The sequence below is a fragment of the Lutzomyia longipalpis genome, chromosome 3 (genome assembly GCF_024334085.1).
Source record: "Lutzomyia longipalpis isolate SR_M1_2022 chromosome 3, ASM2433408v1".
NCBI classification, from domain to species: domain Eukaryota; kingdom Metazoa; phylum Arthropoda; class Insecta; order Diptera; family Psychodidae; genus Lutzomyia; species Lutzomyia longipalpis.
Window position 1 is genome coordinate 17,687,345 of NC_074709.1, and position 18,968 is coordinate 17,706,312.

Sequence of the window (18,968 nt, forward strand, 5' to 3'; positions counted from 1 at the left end):
GAGTGAGATAATTCTTACTAGGTATGCATTATTTTTTTACACTAGGTATGCAAAATAAATGCCAAAGTAAAATATGAAAATGATTTACTTTCCTATGTTTTCAAATAATACAAAAAAATAAGTATTCAGTTATTAAAGAAATATTTTTTGACTCATTATTTTTAGCTGTGATTCTTTCTTCAAAGAAGCATTAGCTGTGATTCTTTCTTCAAAGAAGCACAGCTTCTGTGTACACTCTAAAATGCAAAGTCGTCAGATCGGGCCCAAACTTGGGATGAGCACGAATTAGGGTCCCTACATTCCAAAAAACGGTGGCGCCAAAAATTGGTCCGTCCGGCCGTCCGTCCGTCCGTCCGGCCGTCCGGAACCTTTCGCTAAATTACAAGAGAACGGTAATAGATAGAGACTTGCGGTCAACGGCAAAGTTCATATATCAGGTGGAAGACATCCGATTATGAGGTCAAATTTTACCCCCCACCTCCCCGTCCGCCATTTTGAATAACTGTCAAATTTTGTTTTCGCTATATCTCAGCCCCTGTAATAGCTAAAAATCTGAAATTTTGATATGTTGTAGGGGCCATCAAGACCTTTCCAACAATACCTCATTTTCGAAAATCGGTCAAGCCGTTTAGCCAATATGGCCGTCACAATTTTTCATCGAAAATCGGCCATAACTCGAGAACGGCTCGACCGATTTTGATCAACTTGGGCTCAAATGAAAGATATTAACGAGCGCTACAACTGTTCGGAACATCGCAAGTTCAAAAAATGACCGCAAGTGGCGCTAAAATCGAAAACAAAATTTTCGATGAGTTTTCGATGAATATCTCGAGCACCGCTTTATAGAATTGCTTCATATTTTGATATGTTATAGTTGACTATAATATCTATCACCATGCCAAAAATGAAGAAAATCTATGTAGCCGTTCCGGAGATATCGCGTTCTAAAGTTTACATGTCATATCTTGAGTTGCATGACTGTTATATATACACATATAAAAGTAAAGTGAAATATATATATAAATGTATAGATATATACATTATATATACATATAAAAATGCAAAGATAAATATATATAAACTGCAAAGATAAAAATTAAATATAGCATGGATGAAACAGTATAAAGCGAAAGAACGGTAAGTAAAACTTACGGGCTGTGATTCTTTCTTTGTCAGTGAAATGTGAAATTGACGGAAAATTGGGGATGGGCAAATTTTGAGGAAGGCTTTCTCGCGTACCGAATCACAGCCAACGCCCACGATTAAGGCATTTCACAAAATATCTGCGCGTTGGCTGTGATTCGGTGCGCGAGAAAGCCTTCCTCAAAATTTGCCCATCCCCAATTTTCCGTCAATTTCACATTTCACTGACAAAGAAAGAATCACAGCCCGTAAGTTTTACTTACCGTTCTTTCGCTTTATACTGTTTCATCCATGCTATTTTTTTATTGCTGCTAATATTTTTTGTTCAATTAAAACAATAAAAAGGAAAGAAAAACAATCTCTAAAAAAATTAATTCTTCCTACATTTTACGTCTTACGCAATTGCAGTTTACGCTTTTGCGAAAAATGGAAAAGTTTCAAGTGAATCTCCCTAATGTAGGTAGAGAAACGTCATTGTGTTTTGGTCGTGGCAGTGCATTTTTTCTTCCGATTGTTTTCCTCCTTTTTCCACCTAATTTGCGGTATTTATCATGTGCCAGCAAACTCAATCGATCGGGCAGTGTCTGATGCGTTGATTTAGTGGAAAAAGTGCGTGAAAAAGTCCGGGAAGATGTCGATTTACGAGCTGTACGTGAAGGTGAGCACAGCGATACCCTACAAGAGCCCATCGAGGGCCTTTCTAGGTCACATTCTGACCCCTTTTTCTCCCACATTTTTGCCATAACGCCCAACTGGCCACAAGGCGGGGGCCTCAGGGTTCCTTCCACTGCCCGCCCTGGGACAAATGGGGCTCTGTCCGTGTGCCAATGAGTCAGAAATTGATTCACTTTGTGCTGCCTTATCTGATAAGCACCTGACCTAATCAATTACCACGCTGTCTCGAAGAAAAGAATTGTGTATACTCAACCACCTTCACTTATCCCCTGCAGGGTGCACGTGTTTGGATACCGAATCAGGAGAATGTCTGGCAGGGAGCAAAGCTCCTTCGGGACTTCAATCGTGGTGACAACTGCGTCATCCTTGAAGCAGATGGGGAGACAACGGAGCGCAAGGTACCCATCAAGGACGACAAGGATCTTCCACCACTGCGCAATCCACCCATTCTCATTGGGCAGAGCGATCTGACGGCACTGTCATACCTCCACGAGCCAGATGTGCTGTACAACCTTCAGGTGCGCTTCTGCGAACGCCAGAAGATCTACACATACTGCGGTATCATCCTCGTGGCCATAAATCCGTACAAAGAGGTCGCCCTGTATGGGCAGGATCTCATCCGGGCGTACCGGGGGCATTCGCTCGGAGAGCTTGAGCCCCACATCTTTGCCATCGCCGAGGAGGCCTACACGAAATTGGAACGTGAGAACTGCAATCAGAGTATAATAGGTATTTTCTTTTGTACCCCACCAATTCCAATTGTCTTTGTCAATTCCTCACACACACACTCACACACAATCTCTTTGGTAATTCTTCCGCAGTGAGTGGCGAATCTGGTGCGGGAAAGACGGTATCAGCCAAATATGCCATGAGATATTTTGCAGCTGTAGGCGGAAGTGAATCCGAGACGCAGATTGAGAGAAAAGTTCTCGCCAGTAGCCCCATTATGGAGGTAAAGTGACTTCTTTTCCCCTCTTCATCGGCTTCTTCTTCACAATTAAATGCCCCAATCATACTTCTACCAAAGGGGTGTTTATCTGGCGAATATTTTGGTATTTTAAGCGAATCATCTGAATTTTTCTGAAAATCTGACATGCTAAAAATCGAAGAACTTAAAAACGAAAAAGAAATATTTAGGAATTTTTGGTTGAATTTAGTCTTCTTTGGGTTGAGTTTAATACTTTTAAACATTAATTTACTACTTTTCGGTTTGAATTAAGTCCTTTTTCTGGCTTTAATAAATTTTTTTTAAGTCTTGTTCCTCAATCTGTGCTGTTTTGGGATTGAAAACCAAATATTTATCGGCTTAAATTTATTCTTTTTTTTTTGGGTTGAATTTAGAACTCTTCGGTTTCAATTAATATTAATATTTTTAGGGTTGAAAACCAAATACTTTTAGGCTTGAATTAAGCAAGTTTTGTGTTGAATTTACTACTTTTTGTTCTTTACAGACCTAAATCAAATACTTTTTTAACTTTTTTTCTCAATCTCTGCCATTTTAGGACTAAGAAATATTTTTATGCTTGAATTTAATCTTTTTTAGGCTTGAATTTAGTCCTTTCCAGGCTAAATTAAATATTTTTTAAGCTTCTGCATCTCAATCAGAGCATTTAGAGGCTAAAAAAAACCAATATTTTGATTTCCTTGGCAAATAATTCGAATATTAGCTAATAATTCGAATATTTCTGAAAGTCCGAATATGTAATTTCGTTCAGATAAACCCCCCTTGGCTTCTACGGAACTTATCTGCTACCGCCAAGAGGTTCCCATTTTCGGTTTGTTTATAGCACATTTGCGTGGTGGAGCTATGCAGAAAAATTCTTAAGAAGATTTATGAGCTTGTTTTTTAGAAAAGAGAATTTTTAGTTTAATTTTTTTTGTTGAGAGATTTGATTTGAATCTCGTGGCAAATCAGAGGTCAATTTCCATTTGCTAAATTATCTAAATTATTTTATTGATTTATTTATTGCATGAATTTATGGGGAATTAAATGAAAGATAAAATATCAAGTATTTTGAGCTCTTTGAATTTAATATCTTGCAATGATTAATCACTAGACTGTGTAAGAATTGATTTGGATTTATTCAAAAGTAGTGTTCAAAAGAAGTTTTAAAAATTATCAGAAGAGCTAAAAAAAACATAAATTAGGGAATTTATAATTAATTTTATTACTCTAAATACCTAATAATTGTTTTTAGATTAATAAGGACCATTAAGGACCTAAGCTCAGTTTTCTAAGCAAAAAATTGATGATTTTCCTGAACTAAATTCTTTTCAAATTCTGACCGGATGTGAATTTTTAGATTCTATAGTTCCCATAGTTTTACATATGTAAGAATATGGAAATTAGGATATCTTGCAAAAAGGATACGTTTTTCCGCAATTTTATAACTTTTACTCTTTTTTGGATGATTTTTTTATCCGGAAGTGAAATAGTGGAAAATTATGAAAATCTTTAAATATTTCTACAATGAAATCTTATTTGGCACAATTGTAGATCTCGGAATATACAATAAAAATAGATATAATCCTTTCCAGGACATCCGTTAGAGGTCAAAATAGGTTTTTTGCGCGAGTTATTATCTCGAGAATGACAAGTCCGAACGAAAACTCCTTTAGTTCAATGGCTTTATAAGATTCTCTGAAATGAAAATTTATAATTTAAAGTTATTTTTCAATTAGTTTTTAAAATTCCCTCAAAACTGTCTGATTTTTCAATTTCTCCTAATCAAAGTTATAAGAATAAACTGATAAATATGACAGCATTGAGGGCTATTGATAAGTCTTTAACAATTTTTCATTAGAAATTCTTCACAGTACATTGCTAACAATTTTTCCATTCGTCTATTAACAAATTTTCTCATTGACAGTAACGTGAAAAACGGAGAAATTATTTAGTTAATTCAGTGATTCTAAAAATTCTTTAAAAAAATCATTTGAATTTTCCTTTTTTAAATAATAAATCAAACGTCTGCACTAAAAAATTGCATTAAATCATAATGAGAGAAAGTCCAATGACAATCGATTTGCACGAAAATGTGATAAAAAAATTCCATTAATATTTAAGAAGATTTATTAAAATAAAATATTAAAGTTTCTGCCATTCCCTTTCGTTTGTGAAGTGAAGAGGAAACCACGTACAAAAAAAATGCTCTCTTTGCTGCAAAGAAAAATGTTTAACAGAAGTAGTCACAAAGTATCCAACGAGGGTGATAAAGCTCTCAATTTTCTCGCACCTTCCACGCAATGAATCTAAATTCAGCTCTGACCCCCTTGGTAGGGAATTTTCGTGTGATTTTGTGAAAGAAAGAAAATCCAGAGAGTGTGGCAAATATTTGATTTTCTAAAACACTGCCGTTGCTATCTTATCGTGGGTTATTTGTGAGCACGCGAGTTAATTTTTCATTTTTCGTTGAATTCTAATGCAGGCGATTGGGAATGCTAAAACCACCCGCAATGACAACAGTTCGCGCTTTGGGAAATTCACAAAGCTCCTCTTTACGAACGACATTGGTGGGAGGTCCCTCATGGGGGCCACGATGCAGACGTACCTTCTCGAGAAATCCCGTGTTGTTTTCCAAGCATCTGGCGAGAGGAATTACCACATCTTCTATCAGCTTTGTGCAGCGAGGGAAAAGTGGCCAGAACTTATGCTTGGTGAGTGTTGGGATGATTTTCTTGTTGATTTATTTAATTTTTTTGAGCAGCTTTTTAGCAATTTTTTGTCTTTCAATCAATACGTCCATTGGGCCATACGCTGACCCAAAGACTCGAAAATGTTTAATTTTGTATAGTTAATTTTTAAATATCGAGTCCAAATTAGTTCAAGACTATGTCTTTACAATCCCTGATCATTTTATGATCACAAAACGACATCCCCAAGGACTCACAGGATCAGAAAGGACGAAAAACCGAAAATTTTTGAGTTGGGATTTTTTTCCAAAAATGTTTTACTTGAGCTCAAAGGAAATAAAAATTATTTTTAGTTTAATCAGCTAGCGTCTATTGGGTTATACGCTGACCATAGGGTTACCACCTCCAGGGGTTTAATCCGGATACTTCGGGTTTCGGGATATGATCTCCGGGCTGCGGGTTTAGGATGAATTTCTCCGGGTCACACGGTTTTAATTTTTTTTGCTTTAATTTTCAACAGTATCAGAAAACAAAAAATCGGAAATTAAAATAAAGACTCAGTAATTTAGGAATTTTAGATTTTTTTAGCTAAAGGAAAATCGTCTTAAGTCATATCTGAGTTTTTCCAAACCGGAATAAACTACAGTTTTTTACAAACTAGGTTTAAGTTTTAAAAGTGAGTCCTAAGATTTTAAGGCAGGGTCTTTGATGTAGACTAGATTTAAGTTTTTTTTTAAGCCTGACCTAACGTCAAATCGAGGCCTACATTGTAAAAACGGTTAAGTCAGTTTGGAGCCCATGCAAAGTTAGTCGACTTAGCCGATTTTACAATGTAGCCCTCGAAATATTTTATTTTCCAGAATTTTAATGATTTTTATAATTTAAATAATTTTTCGAAGTTAGAAATGGATTGAACTTACGTTAATGGGGTCAAAGAAAACGTTCTAACTGAAAAGTGTCTTCTAGGAGCATCCATAGAATAAATATCCTTTTTAAAATATTCTTTTTTCTATGTATTATCCGGACGCAAAAGGGTTAAAATTTCTTTAAAAAATCAGCTAAATTTCAGATAAAATAAACCAGTTTTTAAAAAAAATTAAAGGAAATCAAACGTTAATAAGAACAAGAACCAAGTTAAATCAATTCTAACGTCAAGAATGAGTTTTAGAACTCCAATAAGTTCGCATTAACTTCCTTTTCAGACCATCAGGACAATTTTGTGTACTTAAACCAGGGCGCATCGCCGGACATTGCAAGAGTTTCGGATTTTGATCAATTTTCCGAGACAATCGGTGCCCTGCAAACGCTTGGATTCCGTCAGACCGAAGTGAATGATGTGATGAAGATCCTAGCTGGAATCCTCCATCTGGGCAATGTAAAGTTCCTCCCAAAATATCTCCCGGATTCCCAGGAGATTGACAACGAGGGATGTTCCACGGCGAAAGATGATCTTCATTTGGGCATCCTCAGTGAGCTTCTTCAGCTGAATTTCGGGGAACTCCGAAAGTGGTTGACAATGCGTCAAATTGAGTCTGTTAATGAACTCGTAGAAATTCCAATAAATCGTGAAGCAGCTGAAGCTGCCAGAGATGCCCTAGCGAAGCATATCTACGCCAAACTCTTTCAGTATATTGTGGAGGTGATCAATAAGAGTCTCGTGAGTGATGCAAAAGATCACAGTTTTATTGGGGTGCTGGATATTTATGGTTTTGAGACATTCGATGTGAATTCCTTTGAACAATTCTGCATTAATTATGCCAACGAGAAGCTCCAGCAGCAATTCAATCAGCACGTATTCAAGCTTGAGCAGGAGGAGTACCTAAAGGAAGGTATCACGTGGGAAATGATTGATTTCTACGACAATCAGCCATGTATTGATTTGATTGAATCAAAGCTGGGTATTCTGGATCTTCTGGATGAGGAGTGCAAGGTAAGAAATCTCTTTAAAAATAAATTTCCTTTCCGGAAACTATAAAATGAGACGTTCTTGCTCAGATGCCTCGAGGTAGTGATGAATCCTGGGTGGGGAAGTTAACTGAGAAGTGTGCCAAGTACAAGCATTTCGGGAAGATGCGTTTTGGATCAGCTGGATTCGTCGTGGAGCACTTCTCAGATCGCGTTGAGTACACAGCTCATGGATTTCTTGAGAAGAATCGTGACACAGTATCCAAGGAGCTTGTAAATGTCTTTAGGGAGTCCCAAATGAGTCTGTGCCATCATCTAATGGACTTGGAAGGAGATCCAGAGAAGAAACCCACTCAGGCGGGAACCAGGGTAGTCGTCAGTGCTTCCCGGATTCAGGTAAAAATATTAATTTAATATAGAATTATAGCTAAATTAATTTAATGAACTTTTCTCAATGAATTTTTGCAGCAAGGAGAAGCCAGGAAAAGAGTTAGTTGCATTGAATTTTTCTTCCTTTTAACATTTTTTTTTTTGGTTTTTGGGAACACTAAAAACACAATTTCCACACTAACTGCATGCAATTACTCAAACTTTTCTGTGGCAATTGAAAAATCTTTTTTAGTTTTTTAGGTAAAAATGAATGTTATTTGTTTCTTTCAGCTAACACCATCGAAGCAGCATAAACAGACGGTAGGATCGCAATTTAGGGAAAGTCTGGCCCTCCTGATAAGCACACTACATTCAACGACACCTCACTACGTCAGGTGCATCAAGGTTAGTGACTTTCCATGTTAAAATAATTCTTTTAGGGTAATTTTAAAGCATTATGAGTTTGTGGGAATGAAATATCCGATTTACGGAAGATACTCTAGGAGATTTCGTAGAAGTTTTTTCAGGATTTCTTAGTCTAGAAATTGACAAATTGCATAAGAGAAAAATTCTTCTATTATTTCTGACAAAGACAAGAAAGATAACAAACCTTAAATCAAGATTTTGGGTCGAATTCACTACTCAGCTTGGCTAAAAAATTTAAGTCGGTCTGAAGGTTTTAAGCCAGTTTTTTAAGTCTGATTTAAAATTTTTAAGTCGGTCTTAAAATTTGTAAGTTCGGTCTTAAGGTCAGTAAGTTTTTTTTAAGTCAGATTAACATTTTACAAATTTTGATATTTAGAGATTGTCAGATGCACTTTTTGGAACTTAAAACTTAAAATTTTTAAGTCAAACTTTAAAAAAAGTGACTTAAAACCTTAAGAATGACTTAAAAACCGACTGAGTAGTGAATTCCGCCCTTTAAGAGAAAATGAAAAAACGCTTATCTAGCTATTCAGGAATCCCAGAAAATTTCTAGATTCATGAAAGTAAGAAGTCATGATTCCTGATCAGAAATCTTTGTAAAAAGGAGTAATATTTTAGCAAAAGAAACAAAAAAATTAATAAATGAAGATTTTGACCAAAGTCCTGACTTCAAGACTTTCAGAAACTTCAAGAATCTTGGTTAATTTCTAATTACGTAAACCAGTAAAATCCTAAATCAGACAAGATTTCGGGCAATGAAATACTTGAAGTTCTATAAGAATCTGACAACTTTTACGGCTAAGCTGGTTAGAAAATTAACTCTGGTTTCAGAGATTAAGTCAATTTTCTTGTTCTGAAATATTTAAAACATCAAAAACTAGATAATTTCTGGTTACTCAGAAATTTCAGACAACAAACTTAATTTCCAATATAGAAGTTCAGAAATCTTATTAAATTTTATTCCCTGTTAATCACAAGTTTCCAGAATCTTAGGACCGATTTCTTAGCCCTTATTGGTCTAGGAAAATTAGGATTTCTGAATCGTTTTCTTTCCAGAACTTACGAAAATCCTATTAGAAAAAAAAATAATCCAATTTCAATGAAAATATCTGTCTAAATAAAACGTTTAATACTTAAAGTCCTCAAAAAGGTCATTCATTTTGTAAGAAACCACAACACAAGATTCCTCGATGTTCTCTTTATTGATTCGATTGAAAATCTTGAATAATTTCTGACCTAATTTGCTCATCAATGCGAAAGCTTCAAGAGTCTTGAAGTTCAAACTGAATGAGCTTGAATTATAAAAGAATTCCTTTTTTTATTTCCTCCGTTTAGCCTAATGAGGACAAGAAGGCATTCAATTGGGAACCATCAAAGATTGTTCAGCAACTCCGAGCATGTGGTGTCCTGGAGACAGTTCGTATCTCCGCAGCTGGTTTCCCATCGCGATGGACCTATGAGGATTTCTATGCACGCTACCGTCTCCTGGGGAAGCGTGTGGAGCTCGTTGATTGGAATATCCAGGCAACATGTACGAATATCGTAAAGACGTGGATACAGGATAAGGATCAGTACCGCTACGGCAAGACGCAGATCTTCTTCCGAGCTGGCCAGGTGGCCTTCTTGGAGCAGACTCGTTCAGATGTGCGCAGGAAGTACATCATCAAAGTTCAGTCGTACGTTCGACGATTCATCTACCGTAGTCACTATGTGAAGATTAAGCGGTCAATCCTGCTCATTCAGACCTACTCCCGGGGCTACTTGGCGCGCGTGAAAGCAGAAGGAATCCGCCGGGAGAGGGCTGCCATTAAAATTCAACGATATGCACGTGGATGGATGTGCAGGAGGAAGTTCCTGCGCCTCAGACGAATTGCTCTGGGTCTGCAGACATACAGTCGTGGATGGCTTGCCAGGCAGCGCTTCCGCATCCAATTGGACAACTTCAAAGCAACGGAGATTCAGAGGATTTGCCGTGGCTATTTGGCCAGGAAGCGTTTTGCCATCAAACGTCGTGGTATTGTTCTCTGCCAGGCAGCTATTAGGGCTTTCCTGGCAAGACGCCTGTACAGACGCATGAAGGCAGAAGCGAGAACAGTGGCACACATTCAGATGCGCTACAAAGGGCTTGAGAATAAGATTATTTCAATGCAGCAGCGTATGGATGAGATTAACAAGGAGAATGTGGGATTGAAAGCAAAAGTTGCCGAGATTCCGGAACTAAAGCAACGTGTGGATGTCATGAGGGGGATGGAGGGAGAGATTAAGGCCCTCCGGGCAGCTCTGGTGGAGAAGGAAGCAGCCCTGGAGGTGGCAAAGAAGGAGTTAGACACGGAGAGGGATGAGAAAATGGCCATTGTTGAGGAGAAAGCAGCCGAGGAGGCGAAATGGAATGAACAACGAGCTTCGTGGCGACGTGAGAATGAGGAATTGAAGCAGCAGGTGCAGGAAATGGTGGAGATTGCCCGACGAGAGGATTCCTTCACGCATCGTGCGCGCTTGTTGTCCGAAGTGGATACACATGAAGTGCATCAGGCGTACCAGAAGACAGTCAAAGATAAGGATACGCTGGAATCGGAGAACTACCTCCTGAAGGAAGAGATAAATCGTCTGCAGCGTCTCATTGAGAATCCCAACTTCTATCAATCCCACTCACGTTCCGTAAGTAATGCATCGAGTCAGAATGAGGAGGATTTTGGGTATATTTCCGGGAAGAATACGCTGGAGATCCGGAAGGAGGGCATCCCAAAGCGCGATCTGAAGCACACAGAGACAGCCATGACACCAACAACGGGGAATTCACCGACAGCACTAATCTTGCGCTTGCGGAAGCTGGTTGAGGAAGAGAAGCGTCGTGGGGAGATGCTGCAGCAGAAGGTGGCACGGTTGGAGAGTAAGAATAGCAAGGCACCAGCTTCAACGGAGGATTCCATAAAGATCACCGAGCTGGAGATGGAGAATGAGAAGCTACGACAGGATTATCAGCTTCTGCGGAATAGTATTACACGTGGGGTGGAGCAGAAGGAGATGGAGGCTCAGTACGATGCGCTGCAGGAGGAGTTGAAGCGTCGACGGGATGAGTGTGTGCAGTTGAAGGTTGTACTGGCGGAACAGAGTCAATCCCTGAGGACACTCGGTGGGACAGCCATGAGGAATGGCACGGATCGCGTGCAGGATGGGAATGAGCTCTTTGAAGCCTTCCAGGCACAGAAGCTGGTCAATAGGCAGCTTGAATCCGAACTGACGGCCCTCACGGAGGAGAATAATGCAAAGTTGGGTGAGTTGACGCAGCAGAATGAAGATTTGAGGAATGAAAGGAACAAATTGCAAGCCATTGTGGAGGAAGCTCTAGCAGGTGGGGATGTCAATGATGCCCAGAGTGTGGTCTTCCTCAAGCATGAACTTGAGCGAGCAATGGTGGACTATGTGGAGCATAAAGAGCGCATAAATGACATGACAAAGAAGGTAACAGATCTCGTGCGTATCAATGCAATTCTCAGTGCGAGGCTACGAGAGAATGGGATTAGTGATTCCCTGGATCTGGCGGAGGATACGCAGGAGAATTTGGTTTCAGTCCGGAGGAAGGCTCAAGTTTATCAGGGAATCTTCAAGTATCGCCCTGAGGATGAAGGGAAAATCATTCAGAGGTTGACGGCGGATTTCAGTCCTCGCACGGGTATTACTCTCCTCCCAGGATTACCAGCCTACATCATCCTCATGTGTATCCGGTATACGGATCTCCTGAATACAGATCAACATGTACGCACCCTCCTGACGAACTTTGTGCTGCAAGTTAAGAAGCTCTACCGCGGTAGGGTGCAGACGGACAATCGAATTCTCTGGTTGGTCAACATGCTGAAGCTGTACAATCTCCTGAAGCAATATGGGGGCATTGATGAGCACATCCGGCTAAATACGGAGACACAGAATCAGCAGCAATTGAAGAATTTTGATCTGTCAGAGTACCGGCAGGTGATCTATGAGACCATCATCAGCTTCTACCAGCACATTGTGAAGCAAGTTGAGGAGCTAATTAAGCCCTTCATCGTCCCCGCTATTCTGGATCACGATGAAATGGCACGCGGGAAGAGTAGCCGATCCCGTACAGTTTCACTCGATCTCACCTCGCCGCAGGGACAGACAACAGAGCCTAAATCCCTCGTAGATCAGTTGGAGCATTACTACAAGCAGTTCCGCTTCTTCGGACTCGACGACTGCTACATTGAGCAGGTGCTGAAGCAACTTGTCTACTACATCTGTGCCATTGCCCTGAATAACCTCATGCTGCGTCAGGAGCTCTGCATGTGGGCTACGGGTATGAAGATTCGCTACAATATCAGCTGCATCGAGCAATGGGTGCGCAAAAATAAGCTCCCCCCAGAGATTCTGTCGCCCCTTCAGCCGCTCATTCAGGCCTCAGCATTGCTGCAAAGTCGGAAGTCCGAGGAGGATGTTCAGAGCATTTACGACCTCTGCCCAAGCCTCACGTCAGCTCAAGTTCTCAAAATAATCACATCCTACACGCTCGATGACTGCGAGAATCCCATTCAGCCCATTTTTATTGAGAAACTAACGAAGAAGCTCAAGGAAAGAGAGAAGAATTCAGTGAGTAGACTTTTTTTTTATCTTTTTTCACCTCAAATCGGGCGCAAACTTGGTATAAGCACGTTTTAGACATCCCACATTACGAAAATGGTGGTGAAAAACTTTTAATCGGGCCGACCTCTGGCCCGAACTTTGCTTTATAACTCGAGAACGGCAAGAGATAGAAGCTTCCGGCTTAAAGTCTTCTGTAGAAATGTGGGTGTAAATTTTCATTTTTTCGCATTTTCAAAATTCAAAATGGCCGCCGTACGCCATTTTGAAACACTGTCAACCAGTCCCTTTATAGCTAGAGGTCTGAAATTTTAGTATGTTTGTAGAGCTCAGTGAGACATTTTCATCAAAAATTCATACTTGAAAATCAATCAAGCGGTTTAGCAAATATGGCGGCCCAAAGCAAAAAGTGTTTTTTTCCATATAACTCAAGAACGGCTTGACCGATTTTGATCAACTCTAGTTCAAATGAAAGGTTTCAAGAACCCCTACAACTGTCTAGAGCATTCCAAGTTCCAAAAATGGCCGCAAGAGGCGCTAAAAAAAAACAAAAACTGCCTAATTTTAAAGGGCAATATCTCTGAATCCCCATTAGGCAAATCTTTTAAATTTTGATATGTTGTAGCCTGACTCAATATCTTTCATCAGTCTGAAAATGAAGAAAATCTATGTCGCCGTTTAGAAGATATTGCAATTTGAAAAGTTCTAAGAGCCATATCTCTTGAACGGTCTGTCCGATTTTGCTCAACTTGGTTTCAAATTAAAGGTTTTGCAATTCTCTACAACTTTCTAGAGCATTAAAACACTCTAGAACCATTCCTTCAGGACGAAAAATGTGAAAAGCTGTTTTTTTTAATGCCGCCATTTTGTGTTCTAGACAGGGGGCTGCCTGACTCCGATATTTTTGAAGAAACGATTGATACCGGTCAGAAAAAGGGATTAATCTACAAAGTTCCACAACTATTTAAAAGTTTATTTAATTAGCTTTCAATTAATCCCTATTTCATCATCCGGGCCGACCTATTAATGTACGAAAAGTGAAAAAGAATTTCGCAAATTAGTAAAAAATCGGAAATTTTTTCATACATTTTACTTTGCCGAACTGTCAAATTGCTTCACGAAGTTACATGTATTTTAAAGGTCGTGCCATCCGCCTGGTTCAAGAGGTGACCTTGAACGTGAAGACCTTTCTAAAATTAGTCAAGAAATTTCTGTATGTTATATAGAACTTAAGATATGACAATTTTTACCCTTCAAATTACTGAATTTCACAAAAATAAATCACCTTGGCCTACTTCTACTGCTCATAAATTAAATTACAACGCATAGACTGACCCATTCGCATTGTGGTATACCAACTCTTATACTTGGACGCGTTCTGATTGTTTTTCTTTTTGTTTTAATGGGAGGATTTTAAATGTTTTTTTCTTACAGCACGAAAACACAACATTCACGACGGATGAGAACTTTATTCATCCCCTGGCTGTGGTGTACAAACACAGCGAGATACGTTTAGAGGAAATTGAATTGCCGCCCATTCTCAACTTGGACGGCCTTCTGACCAAGATTTAAGGAGGAGGAGAGCCGAAAAAGAATTTAGGGCTCTTTGGACATGTAGTACTTACGTAAATGTGGTTTTTACAGACATTCCAGATGACTACACCAGTATGCTTTAATGGATCTATCCAGCCTGATAAATTTCCTCAATTTAGAGAAAAGTGAAGAAAAGTATTTAATTTCTTTCATTTCTCTGCTTTTTCTTATTGAGAAATGAAAGAAGAAACATTCCCCGTAGATTTTATGTGCAATAGAATAAAAAATATTGCAATATTAGCAATGAGATGTGGTATAATATAGAGAAATTTACCTTGATAGAATGAAAAAAAAAACAAACCCAAACTGTGTTACAATATTGTGAGAAAAAATGCTAATGAAAGGTATTTAAAAAAAAATGAATATTTATCGTTGTTTAGCAAGAAAAGGGAGACAAACTATTTATTCACTGTGGTTAGAACTTGAGTAGATTGTATTGAAAGAAGAGAGGGAGTACACCACATACTATATTTACACACGCTGTTAAAATTTGAGAAGAGTTTTGCGGATAGAGAAAATATATACCTATATATTATTATTATGTAATTTATTAGAATTTCTTCCGAAATTGTTAAAACATTCCTTAAAAAAAACCCACAAAAAATTGTAAAAACAAAATAATTTATTGCTAATGAATTTAGGATTTAATTTAAATAAGAAATGATGATGAATTTGCAAACCTTTTGACCTCTTATTTTGTACCTCTCAACAAGTAATACCAATACCCCTCCCCTCCTTGTAGAAGGACACATAGAAGAGCAATTGAATTGCTTTTCAACCTTCACACGAATTTTTTTTGTATCAATTTAGTTGATAAAATTTAGCAAATAATTTATTAAGTTAATATGCTTCCTTAAAGAGAACGAAGAGAAATAAATCACAATAAAGACACTTTACTGGAATTCCTCACTTGTTTTTTGGTCTTTTATTCTGTCGCTTCCTTAAAAAAATATTTTATTTACAAAAAAATAGAGTTGGTGATTCGAAAATTAAAACATCTGTTCACTCAATCACAATGAAAATTTATCCACGCGGGATGGGTTTATCTGCGGGGATTTTTGGGGGGCAATGGCGTGCAGAGAAGACAAACCCGCGGAGAGATGCAAAAATGTCCTCAGAATCAGTCGCTTTTCAGCGATTGCTCACTATTCTGTCGACTTTGCCGCAGTTGTTGTCTCAACTGGGCCGTCTTGAGCTTTGCCATGAGCTGAGTTGATTGATACAACCAACTTCCCTGCAAAAACAAAGGATAAAGTAAAATTTTAATCAATAAAAAAGGTTTTAAAAATCAACAATGAAAAGCTATTGCTGGAAAAAAAATTAAGAAAGGAAAAGAGGTAGGGGAGGTCATGAAAATCTTACAAGATTTTGACATCTTACTTATTTAGTCAGATTTTTGAAGAAAATTAATTTATCATGGTTCTTTAAAGATCTTTCTGAATATTTTCTGGAATAATAAAATCTTAATTTTTCTTTTATACATAGAACCACAATATGTTAGAAAAGAAAGAAAAGATTTTTATCCGAATTTACCCCTCAATTTGATAAGAAAAATAATTTTGTAAAATTTCATGTTGAGATGTTAAAAACTTCTTACTGATCTGCAAAATTTCTTTAAAAAGTTTATTATTGAATTTTATTTCTTAAACATTCTGAAAGTTTTAATTTGTTCATTAAATTGTAAGTATCAATCACTAAATGAAAAGTTTTACTTAATGCATCTTCCAAAATACCCAATTTTGATTGATCTGATAAAATTATTAAATCAAATTTTCTTTTAAAAGAATTTGAAAATTTCATAAGTTTCCAAAAATTTTTTATATTATGAATTTAAAAAAAAATTAGAATTTATAGAAATGGAGGTATAGAACGTTTAAAACAAACCAATCAAAGAGAAGCTTAAAAATATAATTTTAAAACAATTTTTTAAGAACTAACAATTGTTAAGAATACCTAAACTTTTGCTTAAATCGTAAAATTATTCCTTTCAACTTTAAAAAGTTGAAAAAAAGTAATAAGTAAAAAGTAAGTTTCAAGTTAATCAACCTAATCCTGATTTGACCTAATCAGGTCAAATTCGCTAACCCAAAGATTCGATTTTGAAAATGTTTCATTTTGTTTAGTTATTTTTTAAATATTGAGTCCAAATTAGTACAAGACTATGTCTTTACAATTCCTAATCATTTTATGATCACAAAAGGATACCCGCAAGGACTCACAGGATCAGAAAGGACGAAAAACTGAAAATTTTGTAGTTGGGACTTTTTGCCAAAAAAAATATTTTAGTTCAATCAGCTCGCTTGATCGCGGACTTGAAAGGGTTAACATAAACCAAGAAAAAAAATTAAACTTATGCTTTTGAAAATAACCAGCATAAAGTAAAAAAAAAGAATAATTCTTATTATTTCATTCACGTCCGCATAAAACAAACCACTATTTAGTGATAGCGATGATGAAAACGATGAAAACCTACAAAAGACCATTTAAGTATGACAACAATACCTACATATTTCATGCTTTCAACACGCGACTATATTTTGAATGTTTTTTTTGCCATTTTCCGACCGTTTTGTTGCTTTGCACAAAATCAAGGTTGAAATTTATTGCAAAATTCATGTCTTTTAATTTAAAACAAATTCACATGAAGGTTAATCACCCACTTCCTTTCTCTTTCCTTCCTTCCGAAAGAACTTAAAGAGAATAATACATATTTCCTATATATTCCTGGGAGGGATTTTGCCACGCATTGAGCATAAATTAATTTAATTTCTTTATCAGCGACATGACCGATAACCGCCTCATCGTCAACGAAAGCAAAAGTTATGGCATATAATATGGAGATTCTTTTACTTTAGAAGAAAACTCTTTTTTTTTCTTTGCAAAAATTCTCCAGAAAGTTTGATATGATTGAGTGAGAAGTAAAAAGGACTCTACTCACCACCATAAGCATGAGGTTGAGGAGGATTGGCACGGAAAAGACGAGGGATATGAACATCCCGTTGCTGTCGAAGTACTGCTGCCGCGAGAAGGTACTCCAGTTGTGGGCGGCGAATTCATTGATACTCTGTGAGGAGAAGACCAGAACAATGAGGAGGAAGAAGAGGACCACCTGAAAGTTGCCGTGATTGCGCGTGAGAAGCGTGGCCAGCGTGATGAGAATGTGGAATGAGACTAAGGCCATCAAGAACGGGTCGTACCAGTCGATCTGCAAAGTAAAGGCAAGAGCCCCAGAAACAGCATTTTTTTTAATTATTGCATTCATTATGTTTTTTAGTAGATCAAATTTGTTAAAATCATCTATTGATTTAGGGTTCATGTTTCGATGAAAATTTCAAGTGAAATTTTGAAGCTTTTGTAGTAAAATTTTAAAGCATTTTGGTGAAATTTTTAAACTTTTTAATATAATTTTGAAGCTTTTTGATGAAATTTTGAAGATTTTGGTGAAAATTTACATATTTTGTTAAATTTTGAAACTTTAGTGAAATTTTGAAGTTTTTTGGTGAAACTTTTAAACTTTTTAGTGAAATTTTGAAGCTTTTTGATTAAAATTTGAAACTATTTAGTAGAAATTATGAAGATTTTGGTGAAATTTTGAAACTTTTCAGTGAAATTTGAAAATTCACTTTTAATTTGTTAAGGATTTCTTCTTTACGAACCAATTGAATCAAACAATTAAATCTTTAAAGTTTCCAAAATTTTAAGCTCTTTATAGAACACTTTGTAATGAAACAAAAAAAAACTTTGAATCTACTGTGAAGTGTTCAAAAACAAAATTGAAGTTTTGGTTTAAAAAAAGAAATTTAAAAATAAAATTTTGAAACTCTTGAAGTTTTTAAAGTTTGACTATTTCCAAAATTTCATATAGCATGAAATTTTGAATTATTTTTGTATGAATGTTTCATTTAAGCCATTTAAATGTTATGTAAAAAATTGATTTTATCAAAATTTAAATATTTTTTATCAATTATTGAACTGCAATTAATACAATTTTTGTATTTTATTGAATTTTCCAAAATTTTACATTTTCATTTGAGTAATTTTTCGTTTGAAAATAATTTTATGGTTCATTTTGATGAAATTTTGACTTTATTAATAAGTAATTTGGTAGTATTCAACGATCAAGAATTCCTTGAAATCGTTTAAATTTCAGAAGAAATTCTTATTGATTCAAAAAAATCAATTTTTCCAAAATTTCACTCCTTACACAAAATTTCGCGAAACTTTGACTCCTCTTCGTGTGCGAGTGCAAAGGCTTCGTAACCCTGAAATACTCACACTCCGGAGAAATCCCATTATGTCGCGTATTTCGCGTACTTCAATAAAGTCCTCGTACACCATCTTCCTCTGGACACATCCAGGATCACACTTTGCTGCAAATCTTCACGCAACACTCGCGACTTCCGGAGTAAATAACTTTTTTTTTGTTTTCCGCACAAAAATAAAATCCGCTGTTTTGCTCCCTCTTCGCCGCTCTATCTGGTCGTTGGTGTCATGGCGGCGGATTAAAATTATTTCAAAGGTCTTCCAACGAGCACTGCTGGCGGCGAGTACGGCGAATACGGCGAAAATTGTCTCAACTGAAATTTTGAATGAAAAAGAGACAAAAATTTATTTTTTTTTGAAGATTTCTG

At 36.9% G+C, this 18,968-nt stretch overlaps 2 protein-coding genes across 3 annotated transcripts; one reads left to right on the forward strand and one right to left on the reverse strand.

Moving 5' to 3' along the window:
* The first annotated feature begins 1,602 nt into the window (after window positions 1-1,602).
* Window positions 1,603-15,239, forward strand: LOC129792359 (unconventional myosin-Va). 2 transcript variants are annotated; one of them, XM_055831320.1, is made up of 10 exons: window positions 1,603-1,801; window positions 2,094-2,547; window positions 2,640-2,770; window positions 5,247-5,475; window positions 6,654-7,381; window positions 7,447-7,752; window positions 7,825-7,845; window positions 8,017-8,130; window positions 9,487-12,753; window positions 14,179-15,239. In XM_055831320.1, the coding sequence occupies exons 1-10, from the start codon at window positions 1,775-1,777 to the stop codon at window positions 14,314-14,316; spliced, it is 5,415 nt and encodes a 1,804-aa protein (XP_055687295.1). In that variant the 5' UTR covers window positions 1,603-1,774; the 3' UTR covers window positions 14,317-15,239. The 2 variants fall into 2 exon arrangements, with proteins under 2 accessions (XP_055687295.1, XP_055687296.1); XM_055831321.1 differs by lacking the exon at window positions 7,825-7,845 and having other exon boundaries at window positions 1,619-1,801.
* LOC129792464 (transmembrane protein 18) lies at window positions 15,235-18,810 on the reverse strand. Its single transcript, XM_055831534.1, has 3 exons — window positions 18,613-18,810; window positions 17,276-17,542; window positions 15,235-15,571 (listed from the first exon to the last, which is right to left on the reverse strand). The coding sequence occupies exons 1-3, from the start codon at window positions 18,673-18,675 to the stop codon at window positions 15,458-15,460; spliced, it is 444 nt and encodes a 147-aa protein (XP_055687509.1). The 5' UTR covers window positions 18,676-18,810; the 3' UTR covers window positions 15,235-15,457.
* Window positions 18,811-18,968: the final 158 nt, after the last annotated feature.